The sequence below is a fragment of the Typopeltis vanoorti genome, chromosome 11 (genome assembly GCF_054136105.1).
Source record: "Typopeltis vanoorti isolate ZY-2024b chromosome 11, IOZ_Tvanoo_1.0, whole genome shotgun sequence".
Classification (NCBI taxonomy): domain Eukaryota; kingdom Metazoa; phylum Arthropoda; class Arachnida; order Uropygi; family Thelyphonidae; genus Typopeltis; species Typopeltis vanoorti.
Window position 1 is genome coordinate 126,274,478 of NC_143559.1, and position 18,905 is coordinate 126,293,382.

Genomic DNA, 18,905 nt, shown 5'->3' on the forward strand with positions numbered 1-18,905 from the left:
AGAAAGCCATGTGAAACTAAATTTTTTTGGGCTAATACAGGAATTATATAATTATTTTTCAATATCTGTGAAGCATTGGGCTATATTAAAAAACACATTTGTGTTTTAAATGTGAAACCACTTTCTGTTACTAGTTGGGAAAGTAGAGTAGAAGTAATAAAGCCACTTAAAAATAATAGCAAGGAAATTTATCAGACTCTTTTTGATATTACGAAAGATGAACCTAAAGATATTGATTCTAGAGTTCAGGCAGACAACTTAATTTCAAAGATTTATTCGTTTAAATTTATTTGCTCTGTTCATGTTTGGTACGAAATCTTAAGTCTCGTAAATGTTGCAAGCAAAATAATGCAGAATCCAACATTTGATATAGGAAAAATTACAGAAAATCTTGATTATGTTATACAAGAATTAAATACTCACGGAACAAACCAATATTTTGAAAATATTATTAGAACAGCAAAAGAAGTAGCAAACGATCTTAATATTGATCCTATTTTTTCAGACATTCGCAAAAGAACAAAAACAAAAATATTTGCTTACGAACCATCAGATGAGACAATGGTTGATCTTAAACAAAATTTTAAAATAAATTTTTTCTTCGCAATTTTAGACACGACAATAACTTCAGTCACGGAAAGATTCATACTCTTAAAACAACATAGCGAGGACTTTAAAGTTATAAGAGACATTAGCAAATTAAAAGATTGGAGCGATGAAGATTTAATGAAACATTGTAAAGATTTGCACTTAAAACTGAGCGACAATCAAGATTCTGACAATTGCGATATTGATGGTATGACTGTATTTGAGGAATTAAAAACTTTGCAATGTTTTATTAAAAAAGAGTCAGCTCCTCAGGATGTTTTAAATTATATATATAAAATAAATTAACCGGCACATTTCTGAATATTGCGATTGTGATGCATATTTATTGAACATTACCAATATCTGTAGCATCAGGGGAAAGAAGTTTTTCAAAACTGAAATTAATAAAAAATTAATTGCAGTCAACAATGTCCGGAAAGCATCTAACGGAATTATCAATTATATCAATTGAAAATAATATTATGGATTCATTAGACATTAAAGATATCATTAAAACTTTTGTGGCGGCTAAAGCAAAACGGATAAATATGTAAAATAAATCTACATTTATCCTAATTGTCATATAGATAAAAGCATATCTCAGGGTAATATATTAAAGTAATATTTCTTTTTATATTAAAATAAAAGTAATTTTTGTTCACTCACTCACTCACTCTCACTCACACACACACACACACACACACACACACACACACACACATTGTTGTATTTATATATCAAGGAATAAACATTTTTGAAAATTTTTATTATTAAAAATTCTTTATTAATGAATTTCAGTGATTACAATGTTCTACTACTGTTAAATAACATTCATTTTTATATATGCGTATAAACTGTTTTGTACTTTTAACAAAGTAAAATTTTTCATGAAAAATTATTTTATAGGGGTGCTGAAAAAAAGTTTTGCACAAGGGCGCCTCCTACCCACAGTGTGGCACTGAGAATCAACTAATACAGCAATGCCATAAATCAAAAATTACCTTATATAAAAAGGGGAACAGAAATGATATCAATAAGTGTGAGCCAATCTGTGACTACAAAATTTTTATATTCATTATTTTAAAAATCACAAGATTTTTTGGATGATACCAACCATATACAAACAGGCTTTACACTAGTCTCTCTACAATAGATCATATCCACACTGTAAGTCAAACATAGAAAACGTACATGATACCGCCTTCGCACATATTTAGTGTTTGTAGATTTTGAGAAAGCCTTTGATTCTTTACATTAATCACAAATAATAAACAACTTACAACAGACCATCCCAGATAATATATCAGATTATTAGAACCAGTATATCAGAACTCAAAACCAGTACAAAGCTAGAACATTAAGGAAAGGAATTTTGGCATTGAGAGAAGTGAGATGGGGTGCTTAAGGGTCAAAGCTGTATAACTAAGAGGAGACCTCCACATAGCCTTTAAAGGAATGCGGAGAACCGACCAACTTCTGACCTAATGTCCAATCCTCACCTTCTCGTGGTGCACCCTGTTGGGTATCTAGGATGGGCTGGCAATTTGGGATTTAGCCGACCAAATTGTATTCTTATTGGCTTAAACCAATATAGAAAATGATGGTACATGACAAAATTTCATGCCGGCTGGGCCATCACCTGGTTAAACAAGGCCCCCCCTTTTTTTGGTCGGTAACCAGGGCATACAGCAAAAAGTCAGCTACTGGAACAAATCTGAAAGCACACCCCAACTCAACATCACAAGAGTTAAAAATCGGTACTATCAACATAAGAAGCCTGAATGGCAAAGAAATGGAGCTAGTTGAGGAATTAGATAAGTACCAGATCAACATAATAGGGGTGACTGAAACAAAAAAGACAAAAACTGGTGAGATCTTTCTGAGCAATAAATACAAAATGTCATATTAAGGAAATGACAATCAAGGAAAAGAAGGAGAAGCCATAGTATTCAACACAAAATACGAGTCTAATCTTCTTAAATGGCAGGCAGTCTCAAGTAGAATGATGTAGACAAATATGATAATGGCAAACTTGACAATGAGACTTATTTGTTCTAATAAGGTTCTACTAAGGTGGAGGAATTTTTTGATGCTTTAGAAAAAGCAACCGACACAATGAAAAAGGAAAAGTTGGTCCTTGTTAGGGATCTAAATAGCAGAGTAGGATATGATTGTCAGACATACAAAAATATTTTGGGAAAATTTAGAGAAAAGAGCAAAGCAAATAATAATAGCAAATATCTGTTGGATTTCTGCTGGACATGAACTGGTTATTACTAACACCATGTTCCAACATAAAAATGTGCACAAATTCACATGGAGAGAAGGGGCAACGAAAAATAATAAGTCTCGTTGACTATGTTATTGTTGATAGTGATTTTCTCCCTGGTGCAGGACACCAGAGCGTACAGAGGATTTGAAATAGGAAGCGATCAGTATTTAGTCTTGAGGAGGATAAAATTGAATTTCATATTGAAAAGAATAACATGAAAGAAAGTTATAAAGCAAATTAAAGTTGAGCAGCTCTAAGATGTGAACTGTAGACTAAAATACACAAAGATTATTGAAAAAGAAATGAAAGAGTTTGAGAACAGGAACCAAACCTTGGATATTCAGTGGCAAGCCTTGAAAAAAGCCCTGATTGATTCAGCTAGAGAAGTATGTGGTGAAGATAGAAAAATCAGAACTCCATGGTGAACACAGGAAGTTAAAGAGGCACTGAAGGAAAAGAAGCAAGCATATGAAAAGTTCCTGGCAAATAAGTTAGCTTTTGCTCTTAGAGAATACAGCGACAAATGTAAGAAAGCGAAACACTGTGTAAAACTAGCCAAACAAAAGTCATGGGAGGACTTTGGCAAGAATATAGAAAATAAATATCAAGAAGGTGGCAAAATATTCTGGAGGTTGTTGAAGAAGCTTAGGAATGGAGTAAAGAGTGCTGTAAAAGGAATTAGAGATGATAAAGGTGAAATGAAAACAGGAGAAAAAGATATCCTTGAAGTATGGAGTAATTACTTTGAAAAACTGCTAAATGAAACAAGCAGTGATGACAGCACAGTGGTAAAAAACACTCAACAGGCATAAGTCAGGAATACATATCCATACTTGAAGTAGAAAAGCCATCAAATGCTTGAAATGCGGAAAGGCAATGGGAGTGGAATGATATACGACCAGAAATGCTGAAGTATGGTGGTATAAAAGTCTTACAGTGGCTGCACTGCATAGTTCAAAAAGCCTGAACAGAGGGACGAATTCCCGATGATTGGAGCAGAGCTCTAATAGTACCCACATATAAAAAGGGAAATAAAACTGAATGTGAGAATTACAGAGGTATTTTCCTACTGAGTGTTTCTGGCAAGATCTATGCAAGTATACTTGAGAAACGGTTGAGAATTGTGGAAAAAAAGCTTGGTGAAGAACAAGCTGGATTCAGGACAAATAGAAGCTGTCAGGATCAGATCTTCACTTTACGACAAATAGTTGAGAAAGCATGGGAATATAACAAAGATCTGTATTTAAGTTTTGTCAATCAGGAAAAGGCATATGACAAGGTGCCAAGAGAGAAGCTATTCAATATGCTACAGTTACATGGTGTCAATGGGACATTATATCAAACAATACTTAGTCTGTATTTGAGTTGTAAGTTGGGAGTTAGAATTGAAGGAAGTACAGGAAGATGGTCTAATGTTAAATCTGGTGTGAGACAAGCATGTACATTATCCCCTTTGTTATTCATTATCTATATGGATCACATTATGAAGGAAAGTGGTATTAAACATGATATCAGAATTGAAGATGTTAATGTCAGCTGTTTGCTTTATGCGGACAATGTTATAGTTCTAAATAACTCCGCTATAAGTTTACAAGATTCCCTGACTAAACTGAATAACTGTTTTAATAGATATTGTATGAAGGTCAGCAATAAAAAGACAAAGACAATAAATATAGCTAGAATTGTTGAAAATGTCAGCTGTGTTATGAACGGGGAACCTGTGGAACAAGTAAAACATTTCAGCTACTTAGGCACGATTTTTGCTGAAAATGGTAAATTAAATATGGAAATGGACAACAGAATCAGCAAAGCTGGTAAGGTAGGAAGTCAAATGAATAAATTCATATGGAATAAGAGAGAAATTAGTCAGAACACTAAATTAGCTATATACAAGACAGTGTTCAAACCAGTTTTAACTTATGGATCTGATAGCTGGATCAGAAGTAAAATACTTTACTAAAGACTAGAGACCGCAGATATGAGTGCTGAGAAAGATTAGAGGCATGAACAGATGACATCAATGGCAATATCATATTAAAAATGAGGATATTAGGAAAGAACTTGACATTGTCAGCATCCAGGAATGCGTTAGCAGAGGTAATCTCAGGTGGTATGGTCACTTAAACAGAATTGTTGAGGAAAGATTAGCAAAACGAGTGTTCTCTGCCAGGTTGGCAGGAAAATGACCCAGAGGAAGACCAAGACATAGGTGGATCGATACGGTACAAAGTGCCTTAGACGATAGAAATATAAGATCTGATAATGATAATATTGGAGTCTTGACAAGTAACAGACTGATTTGGAGGAAAATTGTAGATAGGAAGTTAGTAATGATGTAAATTTTTCATGTAGTACTATCATATACTGTACACCCCTTGAGGGTACATGTCAGGAATTTGATGATGATGAGAAGTGAGACAAGGAGATTTCATAACACCCCAAATTGTTTTCTGCTACATACAGGAATATATCATGGGAAAACTATGGAATTAACATCGATGAAAGAAATCTAATTTACATTTTGCAAACGATACTGTTCTGTTAGGACATAACTGAGAGTATATATCAAGAAATGATTACTTATTATGTTGATAATTGCTATGCATTTATTACACATTTTCTCTATAATAAATCTAATGGAAAATGGGTGTCAGTTCAATGTCATATTATATTAATGGGATTAAGCTAGAAGAAACTGATGAGGCTAGGGATCTTGGAGTGTTAATAGATAGGAAATTTAAGTTTAGGAGCCATGTGGCAAAGATTGCAAATACAACTCAAAAGATAACTGCAATGCTGAAACAACGTACACATGTAAAGATAAAGATGTTATTTTGTCTCTTTACAAGACTTTGATAAGACCTCACTTGGACTACTGTGCACAGGTCTGGTCTCCTGGTGTCCGTTGTGATTCTGATATACTTGAGAGAGTACAAAGGAGAGTGTTAAGAAATGATACCAGGATTGTGGAATACTGATTATGAAGACTGATTGAGAATTTGTGGACTGCAGACACTAGTAAACAGGAAAATGAGAGATGATATGATTGAGACTTAAACTTCTGAAAGGATCATACAGGATTTCAACTGATGGAAATTTTCCATTTATGGAGGGTGGAGAAAGGACGAGAGGGTATCCTTGGTAGCTGAAACTGAAGGCTGCCAAGAAGGGTGTGAAGGCTAGATTTTTCTCTCAGAGGGTGATGTGATTAGAATGAATTGCCTTTGGATGTTGTGAGTGCAAGCAGTACGAATGAATTCAAGAATAAGTATGATAGCTGGTGTGTGTGTGTACTATGTGGCCACCCTCAATGAGTCTCTGACTCCCTCGATGTCCTCATAATAATAATAATAATAATATAGAGAAGTGTGATAATCAGCTAGCAAGATTGTGTGAAAACATCTTGTTAACTGAATTATTCAGTTAAACTTTTCTTGAGTTGCGCGCGCGTGCACGCACGCACACACGCACGCACACACACACACGCACACACTTCTTTTCCATTTCTTACCAGGAAAATAACAGCTTCTCATACTAGACTAGTTACATCAATTTAATCATAGTTAATACCTGTTATGTGATCATCTTTTTTCTTATTTTTTTGATTGCGACGAGAAGATTTGGGAGCTGGAGAATTACTCCGAGATTCAGCAACCATATCTTGTAGATTCTTGACAAGAACTGCATAAGAATCATCACTGGATCGACGAAACGTTATAGATGGCACTACAAACTTGAATAAAAAAAAAAGTGATAGTGATATGTAAGGCATAAAATAAAATAAAATTTTCAATAAAAGAAACATTTAAGTCTAAAATCCTTTCCTTTAGTGTTACAAGGTGATCAGCATTCATTTTAGACAAATTATGGACTCTACATTACTATATTAAGGTCATCTGCAATCATGCAATCACTACAGTAAGTTGAAGATTTGTGTTTCTGGTTTGATTAATCAACTGGCATTTTTAAAACGTTGTAGAGACAGCAATATCATTCCGAGCCGCATCAAACTGAAAAGAAAATTCATTGATAAAGGCACAACAACTATACCACCGTATGGAGAAGGCGTTACTCAGAACAGAGGCTACTCGAAAAAACTTAGTTTTTGCTCAAAACCAGGTACAAAATTTAAAATCTGAACTTCCAAGTAACTTGAATGCAGATATTTGGGATATCCTCGAGAGAATTATGGACAACTCGGCTAACCATATCCTTCAAACAAAGAAAGAAAAACTCATATCCAAATTTCTTAGACTAAAATATCAACAATATTCGGAAAACCAACCAACATATTTGAATTTCTCTGCAGTGACCTAAAACAGCCAACCACAAGCCAGTGATAACAACAACCAACCAGAAGCAAGGAAAAACAGGAGCCACCAATTGCCTTCAGCTAACAGTCATGTAGTCAACTTATCCAACCATGCCCTGAACAAAGAGGAACTCTCACTACTCAGCAAAGGTTTCAACTTTGCTGTAGCACCAAAATCGATTAACAAACTGGATTTCATTTATCATATTGAAAGAGGCTTAAGATTCATCCCAACCACTATAGCTGATAAAATGTTTAGAAACCTGTAGCATTTTAAACTTAAATTATAAGAAAACAATAACGAGCAACTTAACGAAACCTGAATTAATAGCGTTGAAATCACTAAAATCAAATTTGGACATCATAATTACTAGAGCCGATAAATTGAACTACATATTTAGAAAAAACTAATCTAATAGGCTCAGACAACAGTACCTATCATCTTGTTAACTATGACCTAACCAATCGAATAAAAAAAAGAAAACGGAGAAGCTACTTAAATCAGTCACTACATGGTCCGAAGATACAGTCAAAAAATTACTTCCACACTACACTCATTCTCCGAGAATTTATGGTCTACCAAAGATTCACAAACAAAACGCACCACACCAGCCAATAGTTGAGGGTATACAGCAACCCTAATTATCACCTAGCCAAGAAACTAGTGTCAACACTCAAGGAGTTGGTAAGTCATTCTCCCTCTTATATTAAAAACACACAACACTTTGTAAACAAAATCAAAGACATCACACTAGAAAAAAGATGATTTATTAGTCAGAATCTCTGCCCTCTTCATGAATGTCCCAATATCAATGACACAATCCTTCTTATACAGGACAAATTCCCTCCCTATATCACAGCACTCTTTGCGCATGTATTGCATTCTGGTTATTTTGTGTGGCAAAACACTTTCTACCTACAAAGAGAAGGCACAGCCATGGGCTCACCATTGTCCCATCTTATTGCTAACTTTTACATGGAATATTTTGAGCAACATGCTCTAGATTCCTCACCTTTAAAATCAAAAGTCTGACTGAGATATGTTGAAGATGTTTTCACTACCTGGCCCAATGGCCACCAGGCATTAGACACTTTCTTCAGACACCTAAACAAACAACACAAACACATACAATTCACGATTGAAAAGCAGAACACACTTCTGTTTCTAGATACACTTGTCACATGCCTTCCTTCTGACAGTCTTTTCTTCACTGTTTACCGAAAATCGACACATATTGGCCAATATATACACATAAACTCCTACCACCACCCAACACAAAAACTAGGTGTCATTAATATGCTAAAAAACAGGGCTTTGAAGATTTACTCCAATGAACAAGCACAAAGATAAATTGAAAGTTATTAGCAATACTTTCCTAAAAAATAGTTACAGCCAAAATACGATCAACAAAATTCTCTACAAGACCTCATTTAAAAACAAAAATAAACTAGACTACAATTAAACTGTAACCATTCCATACATTAAAGGGACATCAGATAAAATAAACAGAATACTGCAAAAATAGAACCTTAAAGCCACTTTTAAACCCTTCTGCAAAATTAAAGAACTTACTCAACTCATCCAAAGACCCACTCACTCCACTGGCCCACCCTAGAGTATAAAGTATTTATTGCACCTATAATCTACCCTATATAGGGGAAACAGGATGCACAATTCGTATCAGACAAAAGGAACATAAACGACACATTAAATATAATAACTATGGTGAAGCTGGCCTTTCTGATCATACCCTGAACACTTTACATAGAATTGACTGGAAAAGCACCTGCTGTTTACATCCCACCAAAACGTAAATTTAGGGAAGCCTGTGAGATTCTTATCAGCCACCCTAATCTTAACAATAATGATGGTCTAAAATTCCCAAGAATCAAGAATATGGAAGGCACATATTCTACTCACTTCACGTTTCTCCCTACGAGTTAACTATAAATAGGACCAAAGGTAATCTTAAATCTAATATAACAATTGTCATGTTAAATTAGGACATCATTGTTACTGTAATAAAACTATCTATATGAAAGAATTTTCTCTGAGGTTACCTTAAATACAATATAGCTTTGATGTAGTTTTTTTATTTTATTTATTTATTTATTTTAATTTATTTTCACTAGAGGTCATGTCAGTAGAATAACCATTGATCAAATCATTGTCTCTTTAGCATACTGTGTGAAATGTAATTTAGCTTGTCTCTGTGTATGTGCGTGTATATATATATATATATGTGTGTGTGTGTATGTGTACTCCAGAATATGAAGGTTGAAACATTGGGAAATTAAAATAGTTATTTATAACACAATTGTAGAGTCCATAATTTATCTAAAATTAATTTAAGTCTAAAACATGAATTAGAGAATTTGTCTCATAGTTACTCTAAGTATGGTGACTTCTAGAGCCCAATATGCAGTACATGTGCTTTTCTTTTATCCATGGAAATCTAGGATCCTCCATGAGTAAAAATAATTTTGATCTGCATAACACAAACCATGTTTCAGAACTTAGCTGCTGTCAAACTTATTATTTCAACATTTAACGAAGGCCTATATTATGGAATGAGTTGCACTCTACAGCATAAAATGAAAGTATACTCAATCAGAAATAGCAATTATTAACAAGCAACTGATCTAGTAACGACTGCATGAAATGCAACTTCCTCAGCATGGTAACGATGTTGAAAATAGCCAAAGATGGGCTATTTTTGACTTCCATACTAATGTAAAATCATTGACGGATACTAACAGCCAGTGAAAATTGTTTGGAGGCACTTCAGTTAAGTAGGCATATCTTTCATAAACCATACCTTGTTATTAAATTCCTGAGATGAACCTTCAATAGGTATATAATCTGGTTTGGCCCAAGACCTCTGTTTGTGATGTTGCATGAACAGTAAACTCTGAGAGGTATCTGAACATTCTGGAGAGTGCATTGTTTCCTACTTTTGTGGCATTTCTACAGAACTGACCATTGTCTCTTTCAAGAATACAATGCACCACATCATATGGCTGGTGTTAACTGTGTGATATCTGGATATGAACTAAATAATCTAGTGAGGTCAAGGGAAGTCTGCCCTACAGCAGTTCAGGACCTCATTATATGCCTACAGGAAGAATGGTTGAAAATTCACATTGATCACTATTGTACCCTTATGCAAAGTATGCTCTGTATGATTGCTGCAGTCAGTGCAGTGAAAAGAGGTCCTACATCATATTAAGATGGGCACCATGGCTGTTTCTTCCTCACACTATGGTGTCAATTGACTTTTTTCTAGCAGTGTAAATTTATTCAACCAGCTCCCCAATATATCAGCATAGTTTATTCTATTATCTATTTCAAAATTTCATTTGCCATCTTCATTTAAAAAAAAAAAAATTACTTTCATATTGAAGAATTTATGGAGACACAACACATGGTTAAAAAATTACTTTACCTACCATTAAAAAAGTAACATTCGATCCAACCTCTGTAAAGAGATCATCATCAGGAAAATATACATATGTACAGGTTACAAGCTACATGACACTACACTACACAAAATTAGGATGAATCTAAATTTTTGGTAATCATTTACCCTAGTCTGTCCTCTGGTGGGAGAAAAAATAAAAAACATTAAAAAATTTCTGAAGTCTCTTGTATTAAGATTTTCTTCTGTTCTGGATGCTATATGGATTGAAGATAGGTCCTCCAAATTTTTGGAATAGTTAATCCATCATTCAGATTTGGAAGATGTTTCAGCATTTTACAAGCATCTTTGAATTTTCTTTCAAACTAGGTTTTGGTGCAGTGTAGGGACTTGGTGCCTTTCCAGTCAATTCTGTTACATGTTTTGAGTGCGTGGTCTGACAGGCCTGTTTATCATAATGGAGGTATTTAATGTGGTGTTTGTGTTCATCTCTTTTAATTGGGATAATGCGTCCTGTTTCCCCTATGTAAAATAGGTTACAGGTACACTGACTTTTGTAAACCCCTGGGTGGGTAAGGTATGGAAGATCTTTGGAAGAGATAAGTATATTTCTTAATTTTGCAGTGGTTTGAAGGTTGTCTTAATATTGTATTTAAATAGTGTTTTTTTTATTCCAATTTTCAGGTTTTTCAGGGTATGCCATATTATCCAATCTATGACAATGATGAAAAGTGTTCCAGACATGACACTACCTTACTTAACACCAGTTTGATGTAAAAACTTTCGGAAGCTGTTCCATTCAACAGAATTTGTCCTTTACTTCCATCATACAAATCTTTTATAATATTTATTATTTTGTCAGGAAATCCATAAATTTCCAGGATTTTCCATAGACATTCTCTGTCTATGCTGTCGAAAGCTTTGGCAAAATCAATAAAATTGAGATACACAGCTGAGTTTAGCTCAACACTGTTCAATTATGTTTCTAAGAGTAAAAATTTGATTCATTGTGCTTCTTCCATTTTTAAAGCCTGTTTGTTCTATTCTCAGAATTTTCTCAATGCTATTTTATATTCTACTGAAGATATTTGATGGTACTGACAATAGGCTGATTCCTCTCCAATTGGTGCATTCTGTAAGATCACCTTGTTTTGGGAATTTTTACTATTTGTGATTCTTTCCAGGTACTCAGAACCTTCCCAGATGCCCATATGATATTAAACAGTTTATACAATATAGTTGCTGATGTTTTTAGGTCAGCTTTGAGCAGTTCAGCGCTAATGTTATCATTCCCACTTGCTTTTCTATTCTTTTGGATCTCGATTGCTTCCATGATTTCTTGCACTGCTGTGATCTCTTCCATGTTTACATGAAATTCGAATTGATTTGGCATCTCTTCGAAAGGGGATTTGATATTTTGATTTATAGAGTTGTGTTTAACAGTTTTTTGTTGGACTTCCTGCTCTTGAGTTAGTAGTTGACCATTTTTATCTTTAACTCCACATTCATTGATCTGATAGGTTCCTCCAAGTTGTCTTATAATTTTATAAACCTCTCCAAGATTCCCAGTATCATTCGCTCACTAAGCTTCCTCAGCCAACAGCAGATAGTAGTTTCTCTTGTCATTTCTGGCAGCATTGCTTCTGATTTTCTCCACGTAATCTTTCTGATTTGCAGTTGTTCACTTTCTTGATATTTATTTTCTATGTTTTTACTAAAGTCTTCCCATGACTTTTGTTAGCTAGTCATCCAGAGTGTTTGGGTTTCTTATATTTGTCTCTGTATTCTCCAAGAGCACAATGTGACTTATTTGCTAGGAACTTTTGATAAGCTTTCTTCTTCTCCTTCACTGCTTCTTTAACTTCCTGTGTCCACCATGGAGCTCAGATTTTTCTATTCTTGCAGACAACCTCACCACAGGTATCTCTGGCTGAATCAATCAATGTTTTCTTCAGAACTTGCCACTGAATCTACAAGGTTTTGTTCCTATTCTCAAACTCTTTCATTTTTCTTGAATAATGTTTGTGTATTTTAGTCTACAGTCAACATCTGAGAGCTGCTCAACTTTTATTCGCTTTAAAACTTTCTTACATTTCTTCTTTTTCAAAAAATATGAAATTCAATTTTATCCTGTACAAGACTAAATGGTGATCACTTCCAATTTCAAATCCTCTACACTCTAGTGTCCTGCACCAGTGAGAAAATATCACTATCCACAATAACATAGTCAATGAGACTTTTCTTATTTCTTGCCTCTTCTCTCCATGTAAATTTGTGCACATTTTTGATGGAACATTGTGTTAGTAATAACCAGTCTATGTCCCGAGTAGATATCCAACATGTGTTTGCCATTATTATTAGTTTTGCTCTTTTCTCCAAATTTTCCAAAGATATGGCTACCCCTTCTTTTCCTTGATTGTCATTGCCTGAATATAGCATTTTGTATTTATTGCTCAGAAAGATCTCACCAGTTTTTGGCTTTTTTTGTTTCAGTCATTCTTATTATGTTAATCTGGTACTTATTCAATTCCTCAGCTATTTCCATTTCTTTGCCATTCAGGCTTCTTATGTAGATACCGATCTTGAACTCTGGCGATGTTTATTTTCTTGGGGTGTGTTTTGGGATTTGTTCCAGTAGCTGACTTTTCGCTGTTTGCCCTGGTAAAAACAATGGGGCCTTGTTTAATTGAGTGACACCCCTGCCGGCATGAAATTCTGTCATGTTGTACCATCATTTTATATTGTGATTTAAGACAATAAGAATACAATTTGATCAGCTAAATCCTACATTGCCAGGCCATCCTCATTCATTCAGTATCCAGGTAGATTGGATAAATATCTAACAGGGTGCACTATGGGAAGGTGAGAATTGGTCATTAGGTTGGAAGCTCTCGTTGATTCTCTGCATTTCTTTAAAGTCTATGTGGAGGTGTCCTCTCAGTTATACAGCTATGATCATTAAGCACCCCCGTGTGACACTGTCTAGAAAAGGAAGAGAGTTGTTGTTTTTGAGTTGTTATCTTCCTTTTCAATTTCACTGTTCATCCATTTCACTCCTACTCTATTTACTTTCTTATGAGAATTATTATTTAGCATATTGGGAAAAATACAAGAAATTAATGAGGAAAACTATATACAGATTAAGATTTCAGTTAACCAATCGATTGCACTATCTGAGAGTAAATGCAAGTTCCTGAGTCCTCCAGGGAAGGAGTGTGTGTGCGTGTGCAGTAGTCATTAGTGATATGATGCTGTCTGCACAGCACCACACACATAAAAGGGTGACCCCCCCCCCCCCCAATGCAACAAATGAACACAGTGGCCTCACAGTAGATTGAATCCTGGAAGCTTGATAGCTGGATCCGTTTTTACTTGTTTCCAGTTAATTCCAGATTCTTCTCCACCAGTACCATCATCTGGTACTTCCATATGGGAGATCTGGAGGCAAGCTGGAGGTGGAAAGATATCTTGATGTATAGGAAGGTACATGTTATTTCTGATTTTCTTTATTTTTTGATGGTAACTTCTTTTCTTCTGAATCATGGAAGAGTGATGTGGGAACGAACAGGTAACCATGGGAGAGAAGTAGAAGTACCAGAGATGCTTTTCATTGTTAAGCTATGTATACACGAGAGTCATGTGGTGTTCACGGCTCCAAACTGGTAAACAGAACTCCGCAACAGGGAAGACCAGAACCAGGACCGGTGCTCTAAGAGTCGAGGGATTATAACCTCAAATTATGACTGTCAGCTTCAGAAAAGGTAGTGTGTTTTGCAATTATGGAATAATGAGATTATGAATGTGAAGTCAGTCTTTACATAAGTACACCAGTCGAGAAGATAATTCACACAAAGTTTGCTCATGATTGGGTAATGGATATAATTAAAAAATATTTTCTCTTTTATATCATAATCTACATTTTCTCTTACACACACATATCCACAAGCCAACATACATTCCAGGTGGATGTGATGAATTTCTGCAGTTTCATTGGATTTGATGGTGAAAGTCCCTATCATGAATATCCTGTTCATATTCCATCTTATTCTATTATGTCTCAACAGTGCAACCAGAATGTTCTGTTATTCGTGTATGATATGTGCCCTGTGACACAATACATTAATTCCTTTTGGGAGTGAACATCATCTGTGGGGTAAATGATCAACTTCAGTGGCAACAATATTCAGACAAGCTTTACCATTCAAGCTCTTGCTTTATTTGCCTCAAGGGAATTTAAAGAGTTCCTCATACATTTGTGATCAAGCATGATAAGATTCCTGGCTTCATGTTAGATCTATAGCTTTTTCTTCTTATTATTCTCATTCATAATATAAACACCAACCTAAATGATGTACATCATCACTTACAAAAATCCCAACTTGATCATCTGTTTTTGACAAAACCCTAAATCTCTGCAACAACAGCCATTGCCTATCTAACCCAAACTACACCCTGTATGATTCCTTCTATCACAAGGATAGTATTTGTGATTTGTATCCAATATTCCTTGCTAGAGGATGCTTAATCTTAAAGCTCTTCTTTTTGACCTTCTGTGGCTTAAGATTTCCATGCCTTATTATGCATCATTCACTTGCTGTCTCTACCTTATCTCCAATTCTGAAAATCATTCTGACTTCTTATCCTTGAATTTTGATTTCCTACAATCCAAATTCTCTAACAGTGAAGTCATCCTCTTTCTAGGTACACTACACTCTAGAGTGACAGTTCCTCTTGGTAATTCTGCAAAGTTTCAACTTACAGCCTCGTGTGCTTTGGCATTACAATTCCAAAGTTTTTTTTTTTATTCCTCCTTTCCATAATCAGCTTACTGTTTCCATTTTCTGGATCCTTGTGATATTGTTACAGAAGTTATCCATGTTAGAATGAAAGCCTTCATTACCCTCAAAATTCCTCTCCTATATTCAAAGCTATGGTTTCCCATAAAAGGGTGACTGGGCAGTCCAAGGAAAGAAAACAGCTTACTGTAAATGGATTGAGACAAAAACTCCAGATTCACAGCCTAGTTATTTACATGAACTTCTCTCCAGACTTGGAGAAAATTCTGCAAGGACTGCAATAGTCACACCTAGCATCAAGCACATATCTTTCTTTGTTAACTGTATGTGTCTTAATCGCTTGGATAGCACTAGCTTGAGCTAGTCCAACACTGGTAAATATTTAGTAATTAAACTGCGTATCAATTCTCTATTTCCATAATAGAGAATTGATACTCCCCCCCCACACACACACAAAAAAAATCAATGCAATGTCACATTCACAATATTCACCAAAAGTGAATCTCTCAGAAGTTTGATAATCCCTACCCTAGAAACAAGAAATAATCAAAGCATCAACAAGGCCTGTCAATATAGTCAACTATCACGATGACAAACACCATCATAGTGATCACTTACCAACTATTGAAAAGTCCCAACAAAAATCCCATAACATCAAGGCTATCAAACTACGCATTCCTTTGGTCCCTACATGTTCAACTATGGGGAAGAGATGAATATATAGATGTTTATGACGTTCTTATGTAAAGACAAAAATTTAACTTGTATATGTAAAGAACTGGTTTTAAAAATAAACTACATGTTTATTAACACTCCAATTTAATTTCAAATCTTACTTTTGGAGTGCACTCTGCTTGACCAGACATCAAACTAGGGTGCAGATAATGATCATCACCATCTTCATCGTCTTCATCTTTTGGCTCTGTATAAAAAAAACAATACTTAATTTCAATCACTTATAAAGTGAGTAAAACACAAAAGTAAATTCCTAACTTTTAAAAGTACCTATATATATCTGGATAGCTATTATTTCATCTTTCCTATTTATGTTAGGCTCAATGGCCAAGTAACTTGACTTCATAGAAACTTGATACTGCATATGATAGGGCAGTTACTTCTATCTGCATTGTGTGCTATGACTGTAAATTGCATGTGTTCTTCTGGCCAGTTGGTATGTTTTGTGGGATGAAAAAACCCCTAAAACCTTCATATGAGACCAGCTAACTCATCTTCAATTGAAAAGTATTAATAAAGGTTTTTCACATCCACAACAGGATTTGAACTCAGGTCTTTCCAAAGGGCTTTGTCAATATGAACTAAGCTATGGAGGCTCTACAGCTAATTATACGAAACCACTTAAATAATACAACAGAGTAATTTTTAATACACTTACATTTATTGTAGTATTTTATAGAAAATAAATATGAAAAAATTGTATTACTAATTTGGAGACTGCAAAGGTTATTTTTTTAAAAAAAATCAAATTTCACAGTTATTATGTTACAAGAATTATCATGAGCAAGAGGGATGGCAGAGCATTATACAATTTTAGTGGAATGACAGGACTTGTAATAATATTCTGTGCCAATTAACATCATCTCGATGGGGTGCAAATCGACAAGTACTGCGCACCTCTGCACTGGTAGTCTGCTTTTCGACAGCCGAGTATGCTAGCCCTGCTTGGGAAAGATCATCACGTCAAAATTATTGATAAGGATCTTAATGAAACATGTCAGCATATTACCGTTGCCTTAAGCATACAAAAATTGATCATCTATGCTCACTGTCTGGTATTGCACCTCCTCACATCAGAAGGACTACACAGAGTAGATATGAGCAGAAACAACTAAATGATGAACGACATCCTTTGTATGGACATGTTGCAGTACATAAGAGGCTAAAATCAAGAAAAAGTTTTATTCACTCATTGGAACCGTTGGTTGATTCCATAAAAGCTACAAGGTCAACAATGCAGCAAGAACAATCTCCAGAGGCGCTGAACTTAAACGAATCTCTTCCTTCTGGCTTATATCTTGACTGGCAAAGATGGAAGACATTGAATAGACTTCGTCCCAAATGGGCAGATCAAAGCAGAATATGGTCAGATGGGGCTACACAGACTATGACAGCTGCTCATGTGGTGAAACAAAAACCATGGATCATCTTCTGCAATGCTGCTTAATAAACATTAACTTCTCTACCAGCTGTGGTGGATGAAATAGTGAGATCAAATTGCACTTCTTATCCATGTTATTCAATAGGTTTTACAGCATCGTATCCAGATTTTTCTGAACGACGTCTATAGACGTCATGACCTGTTGGGGTGTTAATAATATATGTATCCGAGAAGATTTAATGCAGTGTAATGAAACAGCTTTAAAGTATATTAGTCACTGGATGAGTGAAATTTGACATTTTATGTTTTTGCTTAATATTTCACGCAAGTGGCATTTTTGTCTTTTAATGTGGTGCTTAAGGGTCAAAGCTGTATAACTGAGAGGAGACCTCCACATAGCCTTTAAAGGAATGCAGAGAACCGACCAGGGCTTCTGACCTAATGTCCAATCCTCACCTTCTTGTGGTTCACCTTGTTGGATATCTACTTGGATACTGAACGAATGAGGATGGGCTGGCAATTTGGGATTTAGCCGACCAAATTGTATTCTTATTGGTTAAACCAAAATAAAAAATGATGGTACAACACGACAAAATTTCATGCCGGCTGGGGCATCGCCCGGTTAAACAAGGCCTCCCCGTTGTTTTCGCCAGGGAACCAGGGCGAACAGTGAAAAGTCAGCTACTGGAACAAATCTGAAAACAAACCCCAACTCAACATCACCAGAGTTAAAGATGTGTACTATCAACATAAGAAGCCTGAATGGCAAAGAAATGGAGCTAGAAATTCGTCCTAGAAATGGAGCAGGAATTCGTCCCTCTGTCCAGAAAGCCTGGACAGAAGGACAAATTCCCGATGATTGGAGTAGAGCTCTCATAGTACCTATATAAAAAGGGAAATAAAACTGAATGTGAGAATTACAGAGGTATTTCCCTACTGAGTGTTCCTGGCAAGATCTATGCAAGTATACTTGAGAAACGGTTGAGAAGAATTGTGGAAGAAAAGCTTAGTGAAGAAAAATCTGGATTCAGGCCAAATAGAGGCTGTCAGGATCAGATCTTCACTTTACGACAAACAGTCGAGAAAGCATGGGAATATAACAAAGTTCTGTATTTAAGTTTTGTCGATTTGGAAAAGGCATATGACAAGGTGCCAAGAGAGAAGCTATTCAATATGCTGCAGTTATATGGTGTCAATGGGGCATTATATCAAGTAATACTTAGTCTTTATTTGAGTTGTAAGTCAGCAGTTAGAATTGAAGGAAGTACAGGAAGATGGTTTAATGTTAAATCTGGTGTGAGACAAGGATGTACATTATCCCCTCTGTTATTCATTATCTATATGGATCACATTATGAAGGAAAGTGGTATTAAGCATATCAGAATTGGAAATGCTAATGTCA

At 35.3% G+C, this 18,905-nt stretch overlaps 1 protein-coding gene across 3 annotated transcripts in view; it reads right to left on the reverse strand.

Annotated features, from left to right (window-relative positions):
- Positions 1 to 18,905, reverse strand: part of su(w[a]) (suppressor of white-apricot) — a 224,604-nt gene that overhangs the window by 108,516 nt on the left and 97,183 nt on the right. For all 3 annotated transcript variants that reach the window (XM_090400460.1, XM_090400459.1, XM_090400461.1), the window contains exons 6-7: positions 16,224 to 16,309; positions 6,431 to 6,593 (exon numbers count right to left, since the gene is read on the reverse strand). In XM_090400460.1, coding sequence (XP_090256586.1) covers positions 6,431 to 6,593; positions 16,224 to 16,309 — 249 coding nt within the window. The remainder of the gene's footprint in view (positions 1 to 6,430; positions 6,594 to 16,223; positions 16,310 to 18,905) is intronic.